The following is a 24,062-nucleotide window of genomic DNA, read 5'->3' as shown; positions in this document are numbered from 1 at the left end:
GGTTTTATATTTTGTTCGATTTTAAAGAAAATAGGGATGAGTAAAAACGGGTAGAAGTGTACAATTACTATCAGTAATGGAGCAAGACTCGCTTACAAGTAAGTTTACAGTTATGGGTGACAATGTCACTGAGTTATAGTGTGGGGAGTACACATAGTGTGGGTAGCAATGCTTAAAGTAGAACTTATACTCATGTTTGGTTGAAACAATGAATTAACACCTATAACCATCAACCTATATTGAACTTAACTCCAGGTTTACTGATTTACAATAAACTTATATCCGCGTATTCATCTCATATACACTACTCGAGTTAGGTTTTAGACATGAGGTTTATTCATACAAAAATTGTTTGTGCTAATATATTATCAAAGCGTTATTTATATACAAGCACACTCTATAGAAACTTACACAAAGGCCCGTGCATCGCACGGGCATTAAATCTAGTATATATATAAAAGAGGCTTTTTTCAGGCAATTCTAGAGACTCTAAGTTTTTTGAAACACTCTAATTATAATAATAATAATATTGATCTAAAAAAATAACAGAATTCGTAAATATTAATCTTTAAAGATAACTTTTGTTTCATGGAAACTTTATCTCTTAAAATAAAATAATTATTGGGAATATTGATCTAAAAAAAATAACAGAATTTGTAAATATTAATCTAAAAGGATAACTTTTCTTTCATAGAAACTTTATCTCTTAAAATAAAAAAAAAAATTATTGGAATGTATATATAAATAACCAATGAGTATTCCTATTTTAATTATATACCTTGATACATAAGGGTGTAGAAGTAATGGTTAATTTTGACCAATGGACTCAACAGATTTCTGAATCTCGGGCAACTGAAAGTTACCCGAGTAATCACTATCCAGCAGGTAATTTTTCACGTAATCACCCTGCACCAAGATGACATAGCTGCAAGTATTGCTATTCCGAGTGAAATTTACGCTGTAAATTAAACATTCAAAGGGTACGGGGGATTAGTTAGGCAAACTGATTCCTCGGGGTCTGAAGGCCATATATATCCATCGTTCAAATCACAGACTGAGCCACATTGAGCCACTACTTTGTCTCCGCCATTGGAGAGAGTAGTAGCAGCTTGGTCCCATACCAAAGGGATATGGAATAGTAACATTCCCGCACTTATCTCGACAACCAGGCTTTGCCAATGATGGCAAAGCTGCAGCATCAATAACTATTCCTGATAGCAATAGTATGACAGCTGCAAGGCCATATATGAATGGGGATGTTTTTAGCATGGGTATACATGGAGGTATTCGCGGTTGGCACCTCACGTCTCCTGGACCGATTGATAACATTATACGTCAAGGTCTGTCGGCTAAAGAATTGTTATACACCAGAAAAGGTGTGAAGATTTTGGTTGGGAATTATTTGACCAAGTCGTACATAGGATTTCCGCATCTATTAAGTTAAAATATGGGCCAGTTTAATCATATGTAGCCAGCATATTACTGAATCATAAATTATAGCACAAAAACAAAATAGAAATTTTTGCAATTATCAATCAATCAATACTATATATTAAATCCAGAAACCAAGGGACTTCAATGTAATTAAAGAAAGTTATACAAATTAATTATACTATATAGTTTTAAATCACTAGCACCGTGTGATGGACCCGATTAAGGGATCTCAATGCAAATATTATATAGTTTGGTTAAAATTAAATTATATAGAAGTTTGATAATTTTCCTAAACATCTGTAAGAAACAAAAACATGGTCAATTTCCCTAAAATAAAATAATTACTCCGTAATTAAGATGGTCAATTTTCGTAAAATAAAATAATTAATTAAGATGGTCAATGTCAAGGAGACTAAAAGAAAGAAGATGTTTGGTAATTTTCCTAAATATTTATAGAAGACTAGAAGATGGTCAATTTTCTTCAAATAAAATAATTAATTAGTATAAACATGCATACTTATAATATTAATTATTATCATCATAAAATTATTTTATTAAACTTTATAGTTTATTAGATGTATAGATATGTTAATTATTTAACATACAAAAATATAATATAAGTAGGTTATAAATAATTCAAGTTAAATTCCATAATATATAATAATGCATAATTCTTTCGATTTGATTTAATGCATATATGTAATATATTTATATAAATATATAATTCTCTTAAAATTGCATGCCTAAGTAGTAAAAGTAATTTCGTCTGTAAAGAAAAAAATCATAGTAACATTGGATATAGTTATATGATAGTAATCACTCATTTGAATAGTAAAAGTAACAATATTATTAGCGAGATTAGTGAAAGTGGTAGAAACAACAATGGGAGTAGTGAAAGTAACAATAATTACGGCAAGAGTAGTGAAATTATCAATATTAATGCGGCAGAAGTGAAAAACAAAAATTACGGCGGGAGTAGTGAAAGTAACAATGATTACGGGCAAGTAGTGAAATGTTATTACTATTGTTTCATTAATAAGAGTAAAATATTAATAGTGGGAGTATTGAACTTGTGTCAAAATTTATTTCATCGTAATTTTAGGATGTCATAGAAAAAAATTAATGATAAATTTATGGGTTATGCAACTTTAACTAATTTTATTTAATGAAAAAAAAAATTAATGGTAAATAGAGATAGCCCGGGCGAAGCCGGGCATCAATACTAGTATAAATGATTTTAAGTCCATTGCAAGACGTATGTTATTTGATATTTAATCATACTAATCAAGTTGAGGTTTAATCACTAGGATTTGATTATAGAACAAACATCCGAATAACTTAATAAATAAATTAACTTCCAGTAGAAGGATAGGAAATTATGAACAACGGAAAGAAACAAAAATAATAATAAGCAAATTAAATCTGCGTGGGAGAAGGATAAGACAATGACACGAGACAACCAGTAAATAAACTAAAAACTAACTAAAAAGATAAAAATTAAATAAAAATAACAATAAGAGACAACCAATAAATAAAATAAAAATTAAAAGATAAAAATTAAAATTAAAATTAAAAATAATAACTATCTATAATGAGAGGGGTTTCATAAAAATTAATGAAAAACTGTCTCTCTTAGAAATTTATGGAAAAGTATAATGGGTACAATGTGTACAACAATGCCAGCTTTGGGTATTAGTTAGGTGATTTATCTCTTTTTAATATTATATAGAGTAATATATCTAATCTCAATCTCAAGGAGTATATATCTTTTCATTATTTTTCACTTTCTATTTTAATCGGGTCAATATAGTGTGGGAACACGAAATGCACAATCTCATTTGCGTACGGAGCATTATAATTTCCGCAAGTTTAAATACTTCTACGAATACATGAGTACACGAGGATAAAATTTTTGTACAACTCCTAATAATACTCGATATAACATCCCTCCAATTTTTTATTATCTTCCCTCTTTCTCTTTTCAAACAAGTTTTATTATCTTTCGTCTTTCCTTTTTTGGTAAGTTTCATTCATTTTCTATTACAATACTTTATTTTTTCTTTTTTTCCTCTCTTATTTTTTGTGCCAAAAAAAGGAGGAAGATAATAAGAAGTTGGAGAAAGTACAATATTGATCTTACAAAGTACATTATACATAATTTTGAAGTCATTAGTTACTTAATTACGACAATATAATTACATTTTTCACAAATTCACTTTAAAAAAACAAATTTTAGCAACCGTGCAACGCACGAGCACTAAATCTAGTATTTAATAAATTTGTAAAATCAAAACAACGAACTTGAAATAACGTTACACCAATCGACGTAAAACAAATCAATTTAAAAAAAATAATCAAAATGACGAGTAACAATGTAACTAACTGGAAACCAGATCCACGGGTCATGTCGACCGACCTTTAGGGAGCAGGTATGAAACCCACCGACGTAAAACGAATCGATTTTTTGAAAGAAAAAAAACGGCTGTGAAATTCCCACATTGAGACTTAGGTTTGGACGCGTGTGCTCCACGTCCAGACCCAAACCAACACGCTTCCAAACCTAGGTCTGGACGTGGGATCTGCACAGAAAGAAAATTGCTTCGTTTTACATTATTTTATTTAGTAATTCGTCGTTTTGATTTTAGAACAATCGATTCGTTTTAAGGCGATTAAATACTATGATAGTTGTTGAAAGCGGCGACTAATAGATTGAATAATCTTTTTAATTACATTATAACGGCGAAAGTAGCAATTGACCCCCATAACTTTGTCTAATCGTGAGATTAAGCCCCTCAAGTTTCAAATGGAGTAATTAAGCCCCATTAGTTTGACAAAAAGTGTAATTAAGCCCCATTAGTTTGACAAAAGATACGGAATAGGGTGGTCTTTCAGGAAGCTACTTTCCATCCTCAGATGTTCTATGGTATATGGCGAAGCACGGTGGATATTGTGTTGAAGGCATGGGAGGAGGGGGATAATGTAGGGGGGCGTGGATAGGGTTGTTGGGGGCACGTCGAATTGCTCGCCCATAGAACCGCGGGATGGACAGCCCTTTTACGTGGTTGGTGCGGCCTCTTCATGTGCCTCTATAAAGGTTATGGTCGATGCGGGGTGGAAATCGGTTAAGGAGGCTGCTATTGATGGGTTGCGACTGCGGAGGATGGAACTATTCTATTCAGTAGAAGTATCAAAATCAAGGCACAATCCGCGATGCGAGCAGAAGCTCTAGGTCTGAAGGATGTGTTGATTTGGGCAAGGGACCAAGGGATTCGACATTTAGACGTTTCTACGGATTGTCTTAAGCTGCTGCTCCAAATAACCGGAAGGGAAATGACACACCACCTTACAAAGGGGATTCTAGATGATATGGGCGTGTTCTTTCCGATGTTTCATTGTTTAAGTTTTTCTTTTGTTTCTAGGCGTTGTAATAGGACCGCTCATGACCTTGCTAAGAAGGCCATGAGAGGGACGTAGATTGCGAACCTTTTTGTATTGCTGCAAAAAAAAAAAAAAAAAAAAAAAAGTTTGACAAAAGGTGTAATCCAACCCTTTATCCAAAATATCATGAGAAATTGAATATCTCATACTACAAAACAAATACTTAACCTAAAATATAATCAGATTTTGGGAAATATATATATTTTTAATTTAAAATTGATAGTTTCGAAAAAAATTAATAAATAATGTAAAAATATATATTTGAAACTAATTCACAACATATAATTTTTCATAAAAAAAACTAATTCTTAAAAAATGTCTTTCTTTTGTAAATAATGAGTTTTTCTTCTAAATTTTTTAACAATTCTCAAAAATTGTAAAAAAGAAAAACAGGAATAATTAAATTTGCCAAAACTCGAAAACCCCTTATAATACATTATTTCGACTACAAAAGTGTTTCTTTTTTGGTTTAACTATTTTGGAAAAAAAATAACGATCTTTCTATGAAAAATATATATTAAAAAAAAAGTTGACGGTATAAAACATAAATAACATTCAATATATATATATAGAATTTTTTTCAGAGATTTTAGAATTTTCATTTTATTTTCTAAATTTTCAGCATTTTCTCCAATATATGATTTTTTTTCTAAATAATATTATAATTCTGTTATTTGTATTATTTTCCGTAATTTTATTATGTAGTAGGTTAAATATTTGTATTTGTGTTATGAGATATCAATTTCTCATGAGATTTTGGGTAGGGGGTTGATTTCCCTTTGTATCTAAGTTAATGGGTCTAATCACTCCAATTAAAACTTGAGGGGCTTAATCTCACGATTAGGCAAAGTTATGGAGGTCAATTACTACTTTCGCGACATTATAACTAGTGTAAGACCCGTGAAAATTCACGGGGTTGCTTTAAATTTTTAGAAATTAAATATAATTATTAAATTTATAAAATAATTGTTTCCAATTACAGATAGAAAGACGTATTAATATGTATTTATAATGATTAGATACAATGTGAATATGTGATACATTCATTTTACATTACATAGAAAGAGAGACGGGTTCCAAATTATAGTTACTTTGCCATTTACGACACATGTTCCAAATTATATAGTTAAGGTATAATTTATCAGCCTACTTATGGTATACACGCACTGCTCCCGTTGGTACTTACTATTGTTACTTGACCATTTACGATATATGTTCCAAATTATAGTTAAGATACTCTTTCTGATCCACATCAATGGTAACATAGATTCATTTTTTATAAGGAGAAAAGTGGGTTCATGTTAACATTGGTGTGGATCGGAGGGAGTATAATTTAACAACCTAATTATGATATACGGACGCTGTTGTCGTTGGTACGTAGTATTGTCACTTTCACTACTCCTTCAATTAATATTGATACTTTTATTACACTTGTTGATACTAATATCGTTGGTACTACTGTTATTTTAACGACTCGTAAAGCGGTTTGGATTGTGAATATTTGATCCGTTGTTTTTCATATATCAAAATTCGAATAGTTAAAAGTTTGATTTATAAATAAGATATTTGATCCATGCTAAATTTGATTTTCGGATAGTATGATGCATATTAATTATTTACTCTTTTTTGCATATTGTTTCCTTTGTATGATGGGTATCAATTGTTTACTCTTTTTTCCTACAAAGAGTCTTGCTTGTGACGGTCTTTTCAAAGAGACCTCTCACAACCCCTCCCCACTTACCCTCTACACTTGCCCTCTCACTCGCCCCTTTGTCTCATGTCTCATCAAAGTGGCATTTTGTCCGTCACAAATTCAAATTTGTGTTTTTCTAAGAGATGTCCCCAATTAGATTCATGATTCGGTTCGGACAACTTTATTATAGCTCAATTCTGATATCGGAAGCAGTCGGATTAAAATTAAACCCCCTTTTTTACATCCAATAATTATTTCATCAATAAGTCTCTCTTGTGACGGGTCAATATGACCCACTTGAGTAGATAAGACAAACATAAAGTACCTAGGGAGATTCAAATATCTTGTCTTTATCTACTCATATGGGTTTTATTTGGCCCATCACAAGCTTGTGACGGATATTATCCGTCACAAATGAGAATTTGTGTTATTTCATACAGTTCATGATATCGGAAGCAGTCGGATAAAAAAAAAGGGTAGACACCTTTTCACGAGAAGAATTGTGACACCCTCATTTTTAGCGTTAAATAAACACGTAAATTCTACAGAAAAACTGACAGGATGTGTTTGTAATTGGTTCAACTAGATAAAACCTGTAATTTTAAAAAAACTTTTCTAAACCATTCACAAACATTTCCAAATGAAGAGTGCCAAAACCTGCAAAAAAAACTAACAAACTAATTTACATAACATAGCTAAAGTCGCGAGAATAAAGTGATACAAACCAAAGTAAGAGAGGGAGACATATGTCCCTCCAAAATATAAACACAACCATAAGTTTTAAGGTTTACTACAAAATATAACCAAACTAGGTCCAAGGTTCTTTTGCTCGCTAGCTCGTCCATGTACCCCATCTAAACATCATCAACCTGTCAATCGCATTTTATACAAACACGAAAGCCACAATTCAGTGGGGAGTAACTTCGAGTTCTCCCAGCCACGAAATGTCATAATTAATATAACATGTAAACATAAGAATATAAATATGAAAACACATAGCCTTAACATATAGATGCTAGACAATCGTGCTTATCATGTGAACAACAATATAACAACACGTAGTCCTAGCATGCGAATACTAGACCGCCTCATACTACACTATCATGTGAATCACATAACATCCAGGAATACAAACTCTATCAACCATAGCCGGCTTGCATCTCACCTTCTATGATTCATAGAATCATCAAACAAGAAAGGACAATATATCAAAGACAGGCATAAGTTCTTAGCACGGTCAATAGTCACTCTGTAACTCGAGTCTATACCACGAGGTAGAGAAGGTAATCGAACCGGTATCTTGGCTCAGAGGTTCTATCAAAACATGGCCAAGACACAACACAACCCTAGCCTAAAATCACTTGAGACCTAGACATGCGGATACACACCACCGCACCCAAGACCCACAATTTTTTAAAACAAAGTGAGTACCCTAAGGAGTCCACCAAAGGGTTGGCTAGTACTTAAGTTGACCACTTACTCTCAAAATAAGTAACGAGGTCATGCCCCAACTTGGATATAAACCCACCAAGTCAGGAACACAAAGGCTATTGAGCAGTGAACATATACTCGTCAAAGACTATAAAGACCTATCTATGACAAACACAACAATACCACACATATAAGCAAACGGTGACCAACAACACAATCCCAAAGATTAATGGTACTCATAACCTTTATATATTCAATTACCCAAATTATAAGAATGAGAAACCAACCTGCAAGAAGTATTCAATACCAGTTTCATTTCAAGCACTATTAACAATATTAAAGGTTTCAGGGAATCTAGGGCCGTTTTTACAATATAAGAAACCATTCAAATCAACCAACAACACATGTGAAATAAAAACATAATAAATGGCCTAAAACAAGAATAAGGCCAATTATCCATTTCACACAATAATTTCATCCAACCGAATTTTTACCGCAACCTCGGCCCTGCGCAGTGCACGGGTTCAATCGGTGACCAATCACACAATTGATCGACATCGATTCAGTCAAAGGGACCAAGGCTCAGTTTTCGGCATAATCATCCAAACATTGCAATTATCGCTATAAAATTCATTTTAAGCCTATTCATTACAATTTCATATCATAACCTATCCTAACATGTGCCAACTACCAATATAAGCATAACTTTACCATCAACATTATATTTACTATTAACATTATTCAATTCATAAGACTACCCATATGTTACTTATACTAAATATAACGTTAATAAACCCGAAACTACGAACAACGCATGAAAAATCGCGAAGACAAGCAACGGGCCGACCCGGCCAACCTGGGTGCTGTGGGCCTGCACGGGCCTGCCGGGCCAAATGGGTCGCCACCCCCAAACCCTCCATTTCTCCATTTTTGTTCATTTTAACATCGTTTTAAGCATCAATTATTCATTCCCATTTCATTTCCATACTAATATGTGAACTTAAACTTACAAAAGACATGATTTTAAACCATATTTTCATGTGAAATAAACCACTCAAATAACATTCACAAAATCATACAAAAAGCAAAGAATGTGACATTTTTTCGTCGAGTAACTCGAAATATGTTACCTTAAGCTAGAAAAGGCAAAATAACCCTTGAGAAAACCCTAAAAACAGTAGCTACCCATCATCCTCTACTATATAGGAGTCCCCTATATCATCCTCATAATCTTCACTAGGATGTAGATCTTGAAGAGAGGATTCCGAAAATTTAAATTTTGCGAAAATCGGACTAGAAACGAAGAAGTTATGATGAAATTACGATTGTAAGTTTATTTGTTTTTTTTTTTTGTGGATTTCGGTCAAGAGGCAAAGGAAGCCTTAGGAAGAAATAGGAAGGAGGGGGAAGAAGGTGGGCCGTGGAAAGGGAGAAAGGAGCGGGAATTTGGCGGAATTTCATTAGTCGGTTTTGGCTCGTTTCGACGATAATTTCGACGATAGTTAGAACCGTTTGTCAAATGCAAATTCCGACAATGCCAAAGTTCTTAAACACGAGATTACAAGAAGATTGAGTACTCATATGACCCATTTCCAAAATCGTTTGCCCAATTTTCACAAGAATTTCCATTTTCCCCGATATACCCTTATTTCGAAATAAAAGGTTTTTACATGGTTTAAACTATTTTTAAACATTTCGAAACTATCAAAATAAATAATTTACTTCAAAATATAATAGAATTATATTTCATTGAATTATTATTACTTCATATACATTAATATTAAATTCAACTTGATTAATAAATTACTTTCGCAATATAATAACGGTCCGAAATTATGGGATGTTACAAGAATAAACTAAAACACGGGAAGAATGAGTTGTATACCATGAGTACCCTTTCAGCTGTGCAACAAAATTCTTCTGCTTGGGCCCACAATGCAGCTAGTAAGGGTAAAGTGTATAAAACTCCCGTAGCCCCGTATATTCATCCCGTGTATTTATGGGAACCCAATTAAAACTCTTTATTATATAGCTCAATTCTGATTTCCATGTTTACTCCATTTCCTCCTATTTTGTTCTTTGTCAATCTCTTCTACCTGAAATTTTCTTAACATTGTAGTTTTAATTTTCATAGTGTAGAGTCCAGGAGAAACTCCGAAAAAAAATTGCTTCAACGAGAAATTCAACCGATTTTCGATCGACTACTATATCTGCCACCCACAACTATTACTCCACCGTCGTTGTCGAGCGGTTGCTAGCGTAAATTTCATATTTTCGGTTCGAACTTTTAAAAAAAAGGAAGAAATAGAAAAGATGCGAACTAAGGGCTTGCTTGGGATGTGAGTAATTATTAAGGGAGTAATAGAGAGCTAAAATGAATTAAAAAATGAAGGGAAGGGATGAGAGTTGGAGATAGAAATGAATAGAAATGGGGAAATATAGTGTAATAATCCCTCCATTAGGGGAGTAATTGTTACCCACCTCCCCCTCCAAGTAATTATTTCCTCCATATAGAGGTAATAGTTCCTCCCTCACCTCCTTTTTCCACCCTCCATAACCACCACAAATCACTAATCTCCTCTCATTTCTTCATATTTTAGCTCTCATTACTCCCATAATAATTACTCTCATCCCAAACAAGTCCTAAAAATGAAAATGTTCCAGAACCAACCCCTAATATTCTTTTCTTTTTTGGTGACTAAATAATTCTGTTGGGTTTGTGCCTTGATTCTGTTAACCGCCGCTTCGAATAACTATGCGGGGGTGGTCAGTGAGTCTGGGTCCAGGGGCGAAGCGCCCTGGTTTAGGGGTTCGGGGACGCAACGTGGTCCCCGATGGGGGTTCGAGGGCAACGCCCCCGAAACTTAAACGGTATCCGTATCTGTTATTGGGCTAGGTCTGTCTTGGGCCTTTATTAGGTCATTCTGTATTAGGTTTAGAGAGTATTATATAAACTATCTAATCCTCTACCTATCAGTTATGCTTATCATACCGTCTGAATCTGTAATCTGAAAACTCTTCACATATCAATAAAACTCTCTCCCTTCTGCCCTGTGGACGTAGTTAACACACCGTTAGTAAACCACGTAAATCTGTGCGTTTGTCTTTTATTGTTCTTTATTTGTTCTTTCTTGCTTCTGTTATAACAAATTCCCCCAATTAAATGCACTATTTCTTGAACTTCCTCCTCCAACGATGCCATTTTGTATCAACTACATGAACACTACGCACATGACCATCATCAACATGACACTATCACATTACCATCTCCGATCCTCCAATTAACACCTATTTTCGTCCCAAGATTTGAAGAGGCAACCCCTAGAATTCAAAAAAAAAAAAAAAAAATCCCAGGAAACCTTCAATTTCACATTTTCGTTCCAATATTAGACGCGAATCTTCGATTCGGCTGAAAATGATACATGCGAAGTGCTAATTTGGGGTCCCCGTTGCAGCGGTTGAAGCCCATGAAGAGAAAAAAGACCGGGAAATTGAACGATGGAAGGAGGGAGACGCTGAAAATGATGTCGTTGATGGAGACGTACTGTCACTACTGTGTAAGAATTATTAATCAATCATTATCTATCTATATTATTGAAGGAAGCTTTTTTCGAGCGATTATAGAGAGTCCAACTCTTACAAACTAACTAAAATATTTTTTAATGCAAATATTTTCAGAGATAATAATGGAAATGTAAAAAATTATTATATATTGGAGAAGATCATATTTTGTCAGAGCATAATATGGAACCCAACCGTAAAAGAACGTAGTTGCTCTCTAGGTAGCACCAAAACGGACACGGACACGGATACGGACACGACACGGACACGTGATACGGCATCCCATGAAATTTAGGACACGGGACACGCTATTTAAATTTAATAAAATATATATTTTATGGTTATAAATAACGAATGATTTTATTTTTTTAATGTATTTGATATTAAATTTAAACAAGTGAAGTTAAACTTTGACCTTGACTATAACTAATTCTCATTTTTCAGCCAAACCCATCTTATAATCAATCTCTTTTGACATTTTATTGCTCGTCTAAACTATAACATGTTTAGGCAGGTGTCCGACGAGTGTCGGGTGTCCGGGTGTTGGACACGGTGTCGGACACGGGACGACTACTTAGGAGGAGTGTCCGTGCTACCTAGGTACTTGCTCTTTCATGGACAAAGATTACTCTTTCACGGACTTTTTGTCATTACTTTTCCATAACTTACCCTTTACCAAAAACAAAATACTCTCTCTAGTTTTCTCCCTCGCAAAATTAATCAAATCCTTCAAATTACTCAATTATAGACTCTAATTCTCATGTCGATTAAGTAATAACTCTAATTTACTAACTTTATTAACTATGCTATATCAAATTGGAAGATTAAATTGATTTAGAGCAATGAAATTAGGGTTTGAAAAGATTATTATCAATGAAAAGTACCTTCTCAAATTATTGTCAAATTCTTGAGATGCGGCAATTTGCCAGGAAATTAGTCAATCATTGTAATTGCTACGTTGCTACGCGGAGTGTTTATGCATCATATCAGTGGACAATTTTAGGAGGAAACAAAGACAAATGTGTTCATCTTTGAAGTGTTCGTCAATTTTGATTTGTCAAAATTGAGACCATTAGATGTTAAAGTGTCTTTTAAGTCTCTTAATTATGAAAGATTTTGAGTAAAATCTCGGGAGCAGTATAACTGAAATTTTTGAGGAATTTGATACGTATGAATTAGCTTGACAATTTCGATCCGCTACTTTTTTGTTGAATTAATGAAGAAGATTGGTTTTTCGGTGGAAAAGTAAATAGCTATGGATTACGAAACAAAACGAAAATGAGGGGTAGAAATGAGAAGGGTATAATGGTCATTCATGTCCATGATTGAGTAAATCATGTCCATGAATGAGCATAACCCTAAAAGAAGTGTAATGTGAATAAAATTATATTGAATCAATATCTATCTATATTAATAAAGGAAGCTTTTTTCGAGTGATTACAGAGAGTCCAACTCTTACGAACTACCTAAAATTATTTAAATTTAATTAAGATATAATTTAAAACATCAGCTTTTTTTTATAGATGTATTATTATTACTATTATACGTTCCATATAAATTTGATTACATATATGTATTTGAGTTGTTTACCAACTAAAATTCTATCATTAGATTAACAACCCTAAGCCAACACAACCTCCATGTGCTTATATAAATCTTCATGCCTCACCGTCTATCAAAACATATAATTAGTCTGTATGTTTTTGATTCTTTTTCCTCTTATGTTTTCGTTCTCTAACTAAGTACCATATGGTTTTGTTTTGTAGGTACAAGGTACTAATACAGTAATACTTGGTGAATTCATGATTCTACTTTTAAAGCCCGTATACAAGATACAACAATAGACTTGCAAACTAACGGATTCAGGTAATCATATGCGAGAAAGATCTATACTTTTAAAAGTATAAATATATGTACACGATCATCTTTTCCCTTTACGTTATTTGCTTTTTAAGAGATCTTTTTATCGTCTCTGCCCTCCCCACTATTTGTTGCATTTAAAATGATTTTAATTGGCTTTTTATGATTTTCTTGCCTAATGAGTTATTGATCAAAATTTCATCTTATTTAATGGTGTCCATTATTGACTTATTGTTGATGGTAGAAAGAGTGTTATGAATTATGTCGGTTAATCCTTGCATTCATTATTTGTTTTTTTCTTTGTAGCATGTAACATAGAAGTTATTCTTGCTGCAGATGGCTATGTGGTTGTTCAAGAACGCGCCGTGTCTATATTATTGTAACCGGACTTATGGACTTTAAGGTATGCATACTCAATAATCAACGAGATCGAATATCAAAATAATCACACCTCATGTTATACGAAGTTTAGAAAACATAGAGATATTTCATATCTTTTTTTTTTTTTTGGAACGAAGGAACAATAATATAAAAGAGAACAAAGAGTTATGAGTACATCACGGGGGCGGGTCAGGGGAAAGAGGCACACATGCCATAACAGAGTCCGACATACAAAGATCTACAACAAAAGGAGGGGGCAAGTCCCACTCAAAACAGCCTAACAAATCACTAGAGTCACTAATGGAGTGATGGGCAATGGCATCCGCAACACGGTTAGCCGATCTCTTCTCAAAAACCAGCTTCAAATGCGGGGAGTCCTGCAAGAGGGTCCTACACTCAAGAATGCTGTTAGTAAAAGGTCCACAAGGGGCAGAGGGGCATAAAATAGAGGTAACCGCATCAAGACAGTCAGAGGCAATCAAGACATTGCACACAAGGACTCTAGAGCGTAAAATCTCATCCCGAATGGCAAGGACCTCACAAAGGAAGGGGTTAGGACCAAGAAAGCGGGTGGACCAACCTAAAACCCAATTACCAAAACCGTCTCTGATGACACACCCCACGCTAGCTAAGGAAGAAGAGGGGGAGAAGGCCGCGTCAACGTTGGTTTTAAACCAACCAAGCGGCGGAGGGGCCCAGCTCAAAGGGTAGCAAAAGGCATCAAGGTGGGTGGAACTCGTGACAGGGGCAGAGGGGAGACAGTCAGAGGCGCGGGACCAGGCAAAGGATTGGGAAGCAACCGAGGCACAGAAAGAGGAAGGGGAGGAAGAGGAAGGGGAAGGGGAGGGGGAAAAGGTCAAATCACAACGGCTAAGCCAGAGGCGCCAGAGGACGAAAGTAAAGAGGGTAGCCCAACTAGGGGGGTGAGAGGTGCAGTTATCATAAATCCAGTGGTGGAGGTCAGCATCAAAAAAAGGAACTAGAGACATTGAGGATGGACCAAGAATGGGAGGCGAAGCTACAGTCTCGGAGGGCATGGAGAGAGGTCTCAGATATAGAGGGGTTTGGACAAAGGGAGCAGGATGAAGAGGGCAGGATTTTCCTACCAAAGAGAGAGGCCTTGTGCGGTAACTTGTTCCACCACACAAGCCAGAGGAAAACTTTGATACGAGGTTGGGTGGGGATATCCCAAAGCCAGCTCAAGTCGGCAGGGAAGGTGGGAAGGGCAGGGGTCGGGTTAGGGTGGCACAGAGAGGAGTAGGCATCACTGATGGAGAATTTGCCTTTTGGGGCAAGAGAAGTGGAAAGGACATCAGGTCTGGGTGTGGTCGGGATGGGGGTGGAGAGAATGGCGATGGTGATGAGGTCGGGGAGGACAAATTCAAGAGAGTCAAGGGCCCAAACTCCATTGGAAATAATAGAGTTTAATTTAGCAGAGGAGGAGGAAAGACTAAGGGGGCCAAGAACGAGGGTTCTGAGAGGTCCAAGATCAAGCCAAGGGTCATCCCAAAGGCTGATGGTGGAGCCATCACCAATGGACCAGAGGAGGTGGTCTTTCAGAATGTTCCACCCTCTTCCAATGTTCTTCCAGATATGGGATCCCCGAGAGAAGGAGTGCCGGGAGGGGGTACAGTATTTACTATGGATGGTCTTAGCAGCGGAGGAGGAGTTGTTGAGGAGGACTTTAGAACAGAGTTTGGTTGAGAGAGCATCATTGAGAGGTTCAGCGGCCTTAATTCCAAGGCCGCCAAGAGAAAGGGGGAGGGTGACAAGGTCCCAGTTAGCAAGATGAAGTTTGTTGGCGGACTGACTGGACCAAAGGAAGCTCCTAGTGGTCTTGTCAATGTCGCGAAGAATGGAGGAAGGGAGACGAATGCATTGCATTGCATGATTGGGTATGGCGTTGATAGTAGATTTGATAAGACAGATCCTACCAGCTCTAGAAAGGAACTTAGATTTCCAAGAAGCAAGTTTGGACTTTATGTTGTCTAAAATGAAGTTCAAATCAGAACGCTTTGGTTTTTTACTGAGGAGAGGGAAACCGAGATAGGTACCCAAGGTGTTGGTTTTCTTGATGCCAAGAGCGTCTTCGAAGAGAGTGGCCTCGCTAGGGGGGGTAAGCTTAGAGAAGGTGATCTTGCTTTTTGAGCAATTTATCTTTTGTCCCGAGTCGGAACAGAAGGAGAGGATGGTATCCTGAAGGGCACACAAATTTCTCTCAGAGGTTCTACCAAAGACAAGGATGTCATCGGCAAAGAGAAGATGAGAGAAGGAGACACCACCTTTTCCAAGGGGAAAGGGGATCCAATCACTATTGTTGCAGGCCTGGTGAATGAGGCGGGAGAGGGCCTCCATACAAATGATGAAAAGGTAGGGGGAGAGGGGGTCACCTTGTCTGATTCCACGGGAGGGGGTGAAAGTATCAAGAGGTGTGCCATTGAAGGTCACAAAGGCAGAAGTTGTAGAGATGCAGCTCATAATGAGAGAGATGGTTTCGGGGTCAATGTTAACTGCTATAAGGCAAGTCCGGACAAAGTCCCACTCAAGTCTGTCAAACGCCTTCTCAAGATCGAGTTTAAGAGCAAACCAGCCAAGTTTGCTCTTGGAGGTGTGCATGGAGTGGAGAATCTCGGAGGCAATGATGAAATTGGCATCCGTTCCTCGACCCGGGATGGAGCTTCCTTGGTTAGGGGAGATCAGAGAGTGCATAAAAGGCTTAAGACGGTTAACAAGGATCTTTGTGACGGTCTTGTAAGTGGTGTTACAAAGGCTGATGGGTCTGAAGTTAGTGATGGATTGAGGAGATGGGATTTTGGGGATGAGAGAGATGGAAGTCAAATTGATGGCCGCAGGGATGGTTTTAGAGTGGAAGATGTTTTGGATGAAGGGGATAAAATCGGCTTTGATGATCTCCCAGCATTTCTTGAAGAACCCAGCATGGAACCCGTCGGGCCCAGGAGCTTTGCCAGAGCCAAGGGAGAAAATGGCGGTGCGAATTTCCTCAGAAGAAGGGATCAGGAAGGTGGAGGTGAAGGGGGACCCAGAGGAGGGAAGGTTAACAGGAGGGACAAGGTAGGCAATCTCTTTTCCAGAGGTGAAAAGGTCAGTAAAATAGGTGCTGATGTGTTTATTTAGTTCATCATGGCCAGAGATGGTAAGGCCCGCGTTGTTTGTAAGAGAGAGGATCCGATTAAAGCTTCTCCTAATGGTAACGGATTTTTGAAAGAACGCGGTATTACGGTCGCCATCAGTAAGCCACCTGATGCGGGACCGGTCTTTCCAATAAAAGTGCTCAAGGTCAAGAACGCAATTTAGTTCCTGGGTAAGGGAGTCATTAAGGGTCAAGAGGGAATCCGAGTTAGGGTGGGTACACAGGTTGCGCTGGACCCCAAGAAGCCGAGCAGAGAGCCTACGTTTTCGAGAGGGAAGGTCGCCAAAGATCACTTTGGCCCAGTCGGTGATAGTCAGACTAAGGTTAGAAAGTTTGGAGGGAATACTATTCGTGAGGGAAGGCCACGTGTGGGCAACAAGCGGGTAGAAAGACGGATCACAAGTCCAAAAGGTCTCAAATTTAAAGGCCTTAACAGAAGGGTGATGAGGGAGGGAAGTCTTTAACATGATGGGGCAAAGTGGTCGAGGAGGAGAGACGGGTCGATGGTAATTGTGGGAGTTCGGATATTGATCCATCCAAGCCTGATTAACCCAAACCCGGTCAAGTCTTTCTAAAATGGGATTTATACGTCGTCTATTAGTCCAAGTGAACTTGGGTCCAGAGAACCCAATGTCAATTAAATTGCAAGAATCAAGGGAAGACTTGAAAAGGTTAACTCTATTCAGCTTAATACCCCGGCCCCCAATCTTGTCGGTACTACACGTCACTTCATTGAAATCGCCTAAGCAGACCCAGGGAAGATCGTGGGAGGCGGCAATATTAATGAGATCCGACCACAAAATTTTCCTAAGTCTAAACTTTGGGCTCGCATATACAGCAGACAAAAAGAAGAGGAAGGAGATATTAGGTACCTGGACCACCACATTGATCAATTGGTCAGTTTTGTTTAGAAGGGAAACGGTTGTCTTTCCAGCATTCCAAAGAATGATGATGCCGCATGTGAATCCCACCGGGTCCAAGATCTCGAAGGAGTCAAAGGGGAGCCTACGCACAATGGCCAAAGAGTTAGGGGAGCGGACTCTGGTTTCGGAAAGGATCACAATGGTCGGGTTATGAGCATTAATGAGGTAGGACAAGTGAGTCCGGAACGAAGGTCTAGCAATGCCTCGGCAATTCCAATACAAAATATTCATGTTGGAAGGAAGGAGGAAGGGACTGGGAAGGTCATCCGGTCGATCAAGACCCCGGCCTTTGCACACGGAACGAGGTTTTGGCACCCTAGGAGTGGGTTGCGGTTCAACCCCGAAATGCTCAGCAGTAGTTCTCGATGATTCAATTCCATGGCCCGGTCCCAACTGACCCAAATGTCCAGAGCACACAATCTGGTTGCAGTCCGAAAGATCACTACTGAGTTTGAGAAGCTCGCGGTTCGGAGGTCCTTGCAAGTCAAACTCAATAGATAAATTCTCCTCAATCGAGGCAAGATGGGTGTAGGATCCAAAATGAACTGGAGCTCCGGCGGTACCACCAAAGATGGGTAAAGGACGTGCCATTCCCGAAGGAACCACATCAGGAAGCACATCAGAACCGGAGGAAGAGCAGGTAGATCCGAGAGGTCCGGCAGGTGGGCTGGTTGAAGACAACCCGACATCGACTGGGTGTTGATAAGACAAATGTTGAGGCATGATTGGGGAGGATTGAAGGGGTTTGCGAGTATGGCCCGCAGGTTGGAGACGGTTGCCTGAGGCGAGACGAGGCGATGTTCTTGGGTGAAGGTGTTGTCGTTGATTGGAATTTCTGGTAGAGTGAGGGTTGGGGGTTGGAAGTAGGCCGCGGGAACTGCATCCAGGGGAAAAAGCAGGACTCGAAGGGGTGTTCGGGTTGGGCAGGGGTGCGGGTTGAAAAGGGGATTTGGCGGGAGATAAGAGGATGGGATGGTTAGGGTCAGGTATTCGTTTTGAGGAGAAGGGGAGGACGGGGGAGAGTGAGGGTTCATTTTCTTGTGGGGGATTTTCAGTGGTCTTTTTTTTTAAAAGGGAGGAGGGTAAAAGGGGGTTGGCAGGGGAGTGGGACTTACTACTCATAAACCTAAACAAATGTTGGAGTATCGTGGTCAGTACAATGTTTATCAATTATAAGTTTGGTCATGAAAGATTAATTATAATGATTGTTTACTAATGATTCATTTGTTTTTGTAGGTGATGCGAAAAACATAACATTGAACAATAAAGAGTGGTTAATTGAAGCTCATTGAAGCATATGTGCTATTTACTCTACATTTAGTATTTTAATTAAACTTAAAAGTATTAGTTTACGAATGGTATAATGCGAAAAGCTGTGATTTTTAGTACGAGTGATGATTACACGGTGGAATAACCCAAATAAATATTCCTTTCGTTTTACAAATTCCTAAAAAATGACATTACCTAAATTGAGGTGGTCTTCGTGAAGCATGAGGAGTATGCTTTCGGTGTTGTTCGTAGCTTTAATTCGTTGGTGGGCTTTCTTCGGCTGTTTGTGAGCTTCCAAAAAAATCTCTCACACTTCCATAATAAATAATAAATTGATCGTTTATTTTTCTAAAAAGTGGTCTAAAGGATTTAGGAGAAGATATGCAAATATTAATATAGTAGGTTAAGTTTTAAGAAGTAGCTATTAAGTTTGATCACGATCGAGCTAATATTTGACCCCCAATCTCCTTTTGAAAGCATATTCCTATAATACTATGTATTTGTATTTGTATTTCTTTTATTTCTCTACATAAATACAAGTTTTATTACGTAAAATATTAAAACGTTTTTTTTTAATGTGTGCGCTAAGGATACACATTAATAAGCTAATTAAAGAAAGATTGTTGAGAATTTATCATGAAAATTTAATATATAAACTAATATTTACCATAAATAAAGTAAAAAATCCACAATAATTTTTCTTCAATTAGGTTATTAATTAGGGCACATGTTAAAAAAAATCAGTATAAAAGATTTATAACATGATCTACCCAAATAGTATACTAAATTGAATAAAAAGACGATGGGTAGTTAACAAGCTAAGAAAAAAGAAGATGTCACTTTTACTTAAGGAAAAGTCATGCCATAAAGGAAGACAATGACGAAAAGTTGACTTTTATTTTAATTGAAAATGGGTTTTGGTCGTGTTAGACAAACGTGCTTCAATTTTAGGTAGTGTTTGTTAAATAAAAAAAATTATAGGTAGTATTTCACAAAAAGAGATAAATTTAGTTACTGTATTGAAAAAACACTACAAAGAGTTATTCGTATTTATAATTTCATAAAAATTAAGGGCCTATAAGTTCAATTTAGTTCAGCTTCTAAGTTCAAAAAAGTTCAGTTCAATTCAGCTCCTACAGTTTCAGAATATTTAAGCTCATATAAGTTCAGTTCAGAAAATTTCAGCTCTTACAAATTCAATTAAACTCATATTAGTTCAGTTCAATAAAATTAAGTCCAAAAAACATAACCTAGATGGGTAAATATGGATAGTTATTATTATAAGTTTTTTAAACTAACTATAGGTAAATTTCCTCTATTATATCACTGATTATTTAGCAAATGGATATTCTCAACAATGATTTAAACTCTTAGAATTCTACATTTAGGCCCGTGCGATTAAATCTAGTATATATATAAAAGAGGCTTTTTTCAAAGCATGTGGTAGTCTCCAAGTTTTTTAAACTACCTATTTAAATACTTGGGAAATTCCCATTTGTACCCTTCTAGTATGGACTAATCTCACTTGTACCCCTTCTTTTCATGAAAGCCCACTTGTACCCTACAATTTCCTAGTTATTCTCACTTATACCCCCCAAGTATAAGTTAATTTCATTTGTACCCCTACTTGTAAGGAAATCTACACTCCAACATCCTAGTTACATAGAAATCGTGACCATAAGTCCATAATACTAACCACCAACAATTAAGACGTGAAATGAATTCATGTTATCGTTATGAAGTGGGAAGAAGTATTAAGTACCGTCAAGGTGTCAAGTAAGATGTTAAAGGCTTCGTAAACGATATAACGAAGCATATCCTAATTGAAATATTTGTTTTCTCTTCAACAAACATCGTTTTCCCCTCCAAATCCATTTTATATGACTCAACTTCATCTTCAACATTCATCTTCTTCCCTTCTTCCTCACTTTATCCTCAACATTCATCATTTACTATACTTAAAGGGTATAAGTGAGAATAAATAGAAAGTTGGAGGGTACAAGGGGGCTTTTTTGAAAAGAAGGGGTACAAGTGAGATTAGTCAATATTAGAGGGGTATAAGTGGGAATTTCCCTAAATACTTTTTAATCTTGATAATATTTGAAGGTAAAGATAATTATACAACAAAGTTAAGATAAGTTAAATTTATTTATGTGATTGGGTTTTGGTCTAATATTATACATGGCATCATTATTTAATTACTAATTAGTTAGAAGTTCAATGAAACTAAACTTCGTTCTTCAAGGGTATAAGTATCGCTTTTCTAACCCGTTCAATCCTCTTCAATATACCCTATGTTTACTTGTGAGATCTTATTATTTGTACATGTTGCTTAAGTTAGGATTTTACATATCATTTAGTATGTTATTTTCCATGTACATATATGATATCCCCTCCCTAATGCTTGGCCCCTTTTTAATACTCCGTATAGTTTATTGTTTGATATTTGCAAATGCAGTATTAACATCTAATACTCCGTATTGTTTTTAGATCTTGAGCAATATCTAACATAGTTTATTGTTTTGACAGGTACGAGTGTACGATTTACTTTTCATTGGTTTTTTATAACGCAATTGTAAGGTACTCCGTAAATTTTTCTACCAATGTATTCTCATAAAAACTCTTGCTTAGACATTAGAATTCCTGCATGTATAGAAGCCTTATGCACTGGGATACTTCTGACACAAACAACTAACAAGAGACCTACGACAGATCTAAAATTCCTAATTTCTATCATTGTCTATCGTCACTACATTCATGAATATATTGTCGTATGTCCATACAAGTTTTCACATGTACTCCGGATATGTATAAGCAGGACACTATGATTGATTGATATCTTTTGTACATGAACGCATTATTTACACGTTTATTGTCTCTATCATCATCTTTATTTATAATGTGAGTGATTTTACGTAGTAAATAATCTGCTTATATTTGTTTCCCATGGTTCATAATGGTTAGTTTATGTGTGCTTTGTCTTTTCCTTATTATTAAGGGTAATTGGTACAAAGGATTTTCATTCAGTTTTTACGATCAAGTCATACTAATGTATTCACTAAGCCGAATTCTCTCGCTCGACAAAGGTATTGTTCAATCTTTCATCATTTGGTCATTGTATAATTCTTTTATTTACCGTCTTAAGATGAGTTTAAAGGCGTCTCTCTATTTGTCTTAAAATACAATTTACTTCCTTTTTTATTTCATTATTTTATACCCTAAGCATTATTTTGTTCACTTTTTTTGTTTATAGTTAGTTAAAATTTTCATATAAAAATAATGTTTGCACTTTTTTTGTTGATCTTAGTATATGATGTACCTATACGTAGTATTTGTTACCCATGGTTTATGATGGTTAGCTAATGTTTGTACTACTTACTTTGCTCGCAGACACTATAAGTGATGGATTCAAATTATAAGGCGTTATCATGTTAGCATGAGCTGATCGTAGCAATTGAATAAAGATCATAGATCCTCAAGCTTAGAAGTAAAAAAATATGTACCTTAACCAACCAACAATGTATATATTTTCATTATAAAAACATGTATAAAGATCTGTTGTTATACACCAATTATTTGTCTACCTACGTTTCATATATTTGTTTGAGTCCATTTCGTTGATCACATTACTAGAAACGTGAGGACAATGAAATTATTAATTAGATAGAATTTGTTTTAATTAGATAAATAAATATTCCAACTTTTGGGGATAATATTAAAATAATATTTTAAAATTTAATGAGGAGGATAAAAAAAGCTGGAATCCCTATGTCTAATTAAGTTTATTTAGAGTTATTTTTTACAATTTTGATTTATGATTGACTTTCCTATGGGATTCTTTAAATAATTCAACAAATAATTTTGTTTAGTGATACTAATTGAAAAACTAAGAGAGAGACCTACAGTCTTATACCATGAAGATTGAAGAGTAGCTAACCGGTTACAAAAATGGTATAGTGCAGCTAATATATATAGGGATTTTAAATTTTCTGATGTCCGATTTACCGTTATTGGTTAGTTTTCCTTAAGACGAATAGTATCATTTCACTCGAGAATATAAGACAACACATCTTAAGTAGGGCGTTTTCCGTACACAGATTCATAGCATAACTTAAAACAAGTGAGGATTTATCAATTTGTTACTAATATATATCGTTCACTTTTGTAGGATTCGATACGTTGAGAATTGGTTACTACACCCTATACATACGCAAGAGTGGTACTCTTTCCGTTTCAATCATTTATTTGTTTTGGATTAAAATAGCTCTCACAAGTAAGAAAAAACACAAACAAATGAGTAGGACAAAAGGGTTGGTATAATTAATCCTTCATAAGTTTGAGAATAAAGCGAATTTCAGATCAATTTTTTTCATTATAGACATTCTGTACTTAGACGTTTTTTCTTCTCTTGAGTAAATAACTAATGGCCATGTCAAATTCTATTTCGTATTATTTTTCTTTTCAGGTTTTTTTAATCTACTGTATTTGACCATGTGAATTGATTTTAATGTTTTTTATTCCCTTTGACTATTTTATTTGCCTTAAATTTTATAATATTAAGGATAATTCATGATTGTGAACACTGTTTAAAATGATTAAAAAGGTCCACAACAATTAAAAGAGAGTCAAATTTAAAACCCGTGCAACGCACGGGCACAAGATCTAGTAATACTCTATATTTGTGTTTCTCTCATATACTCCGTAACTAGATTTCATGCCCGGGCAAGTAATATCTTAACAGGGTTTCAAAATAATTGTCATGACATTAATCTTAAAAAAAACTTAGCTTATTAGGCATATATAGAAAATTATTAATGGATATGATTGTTTTCAAGTAGTGCCAATTTAATTCACTCGACACTCCTTCCTCTGTTTTTTATATATGATTCCTCACTTCTCTCCTGAATATCTCTTAAAATAA

The 24,062-nt window shown here is 35.9% G+C and overlaps 1 protein-coding gene across 1 annotated transcript; it reads right to left on the bottom strand.

Moving 5' to 3' along the window:
• Nucleotides 1-807: 807 nt before the first annotated feature.
• On the bottom strand, nt 808-18,595 carry LOC141657179 (uncharacterized). Its single transcript, XM_074464331.1, has 4 exons — nt 14,786-18,595; nt 14,011-14,175; nt 1,005-1,190; nt 808-906 (listed from the first exon to the last, which is right to left on the bottom strand). The coding sequence occupies exons 1-4, from the start codon at nt 18,593-18,595 to the stop codon at nt 808-810; spliced, it is 4,260 nt and encodes a 1,419-aa protein (XP_074320432.1).
• Between the last annotated feature and the right edge of the window lie 5,467 nt (nt 18,596-24,062).

The sequence above is a fragment of the Silene latifolia genome, chromosome 1, assembly GCF_048544455.1.
Source record: "Silene latifolia isolate original U9 population chromosome 1, ASM4854445v1, whole genome shotgun sequence".
Classification (NCBI taxonomy): domain Eukaryota; kingdom Viridiplantae; phylum Streptophyta; class Magnoliopsida; order Caryophyllales; family Caryophyllaceae; genus Silene; species Silene latifolia.
The sequence above is the reverse complement of the archived record's forward strand: the minus strand, read 5'-3'. Positions and strand labels throughout refer to the sequence as shown.

Coding starts and splice junctions, on each gene's coding strand:
- LOC141657179 (XM_074464331.1), bottom strand. CDS start 18,595: ATGCCTCAACATTTGTCTTATCAACACCCAGTCGATGTCGGGTTGTCT. Junction 14,176..14,785: donor ATTCTTGGTCCATCCTCAAT/GTCTCTAGTTCC, acceptor ACCCTCTTGCAG/GACTCCCCGCATTTGAAGCT. Junction 907..1,004: donor CTTCAGACCCCGAGGAATCA/GTTTGCCTAACT, acceptor ATCTTGGTGCAG/GGTGATTACGTGAAAAATTA.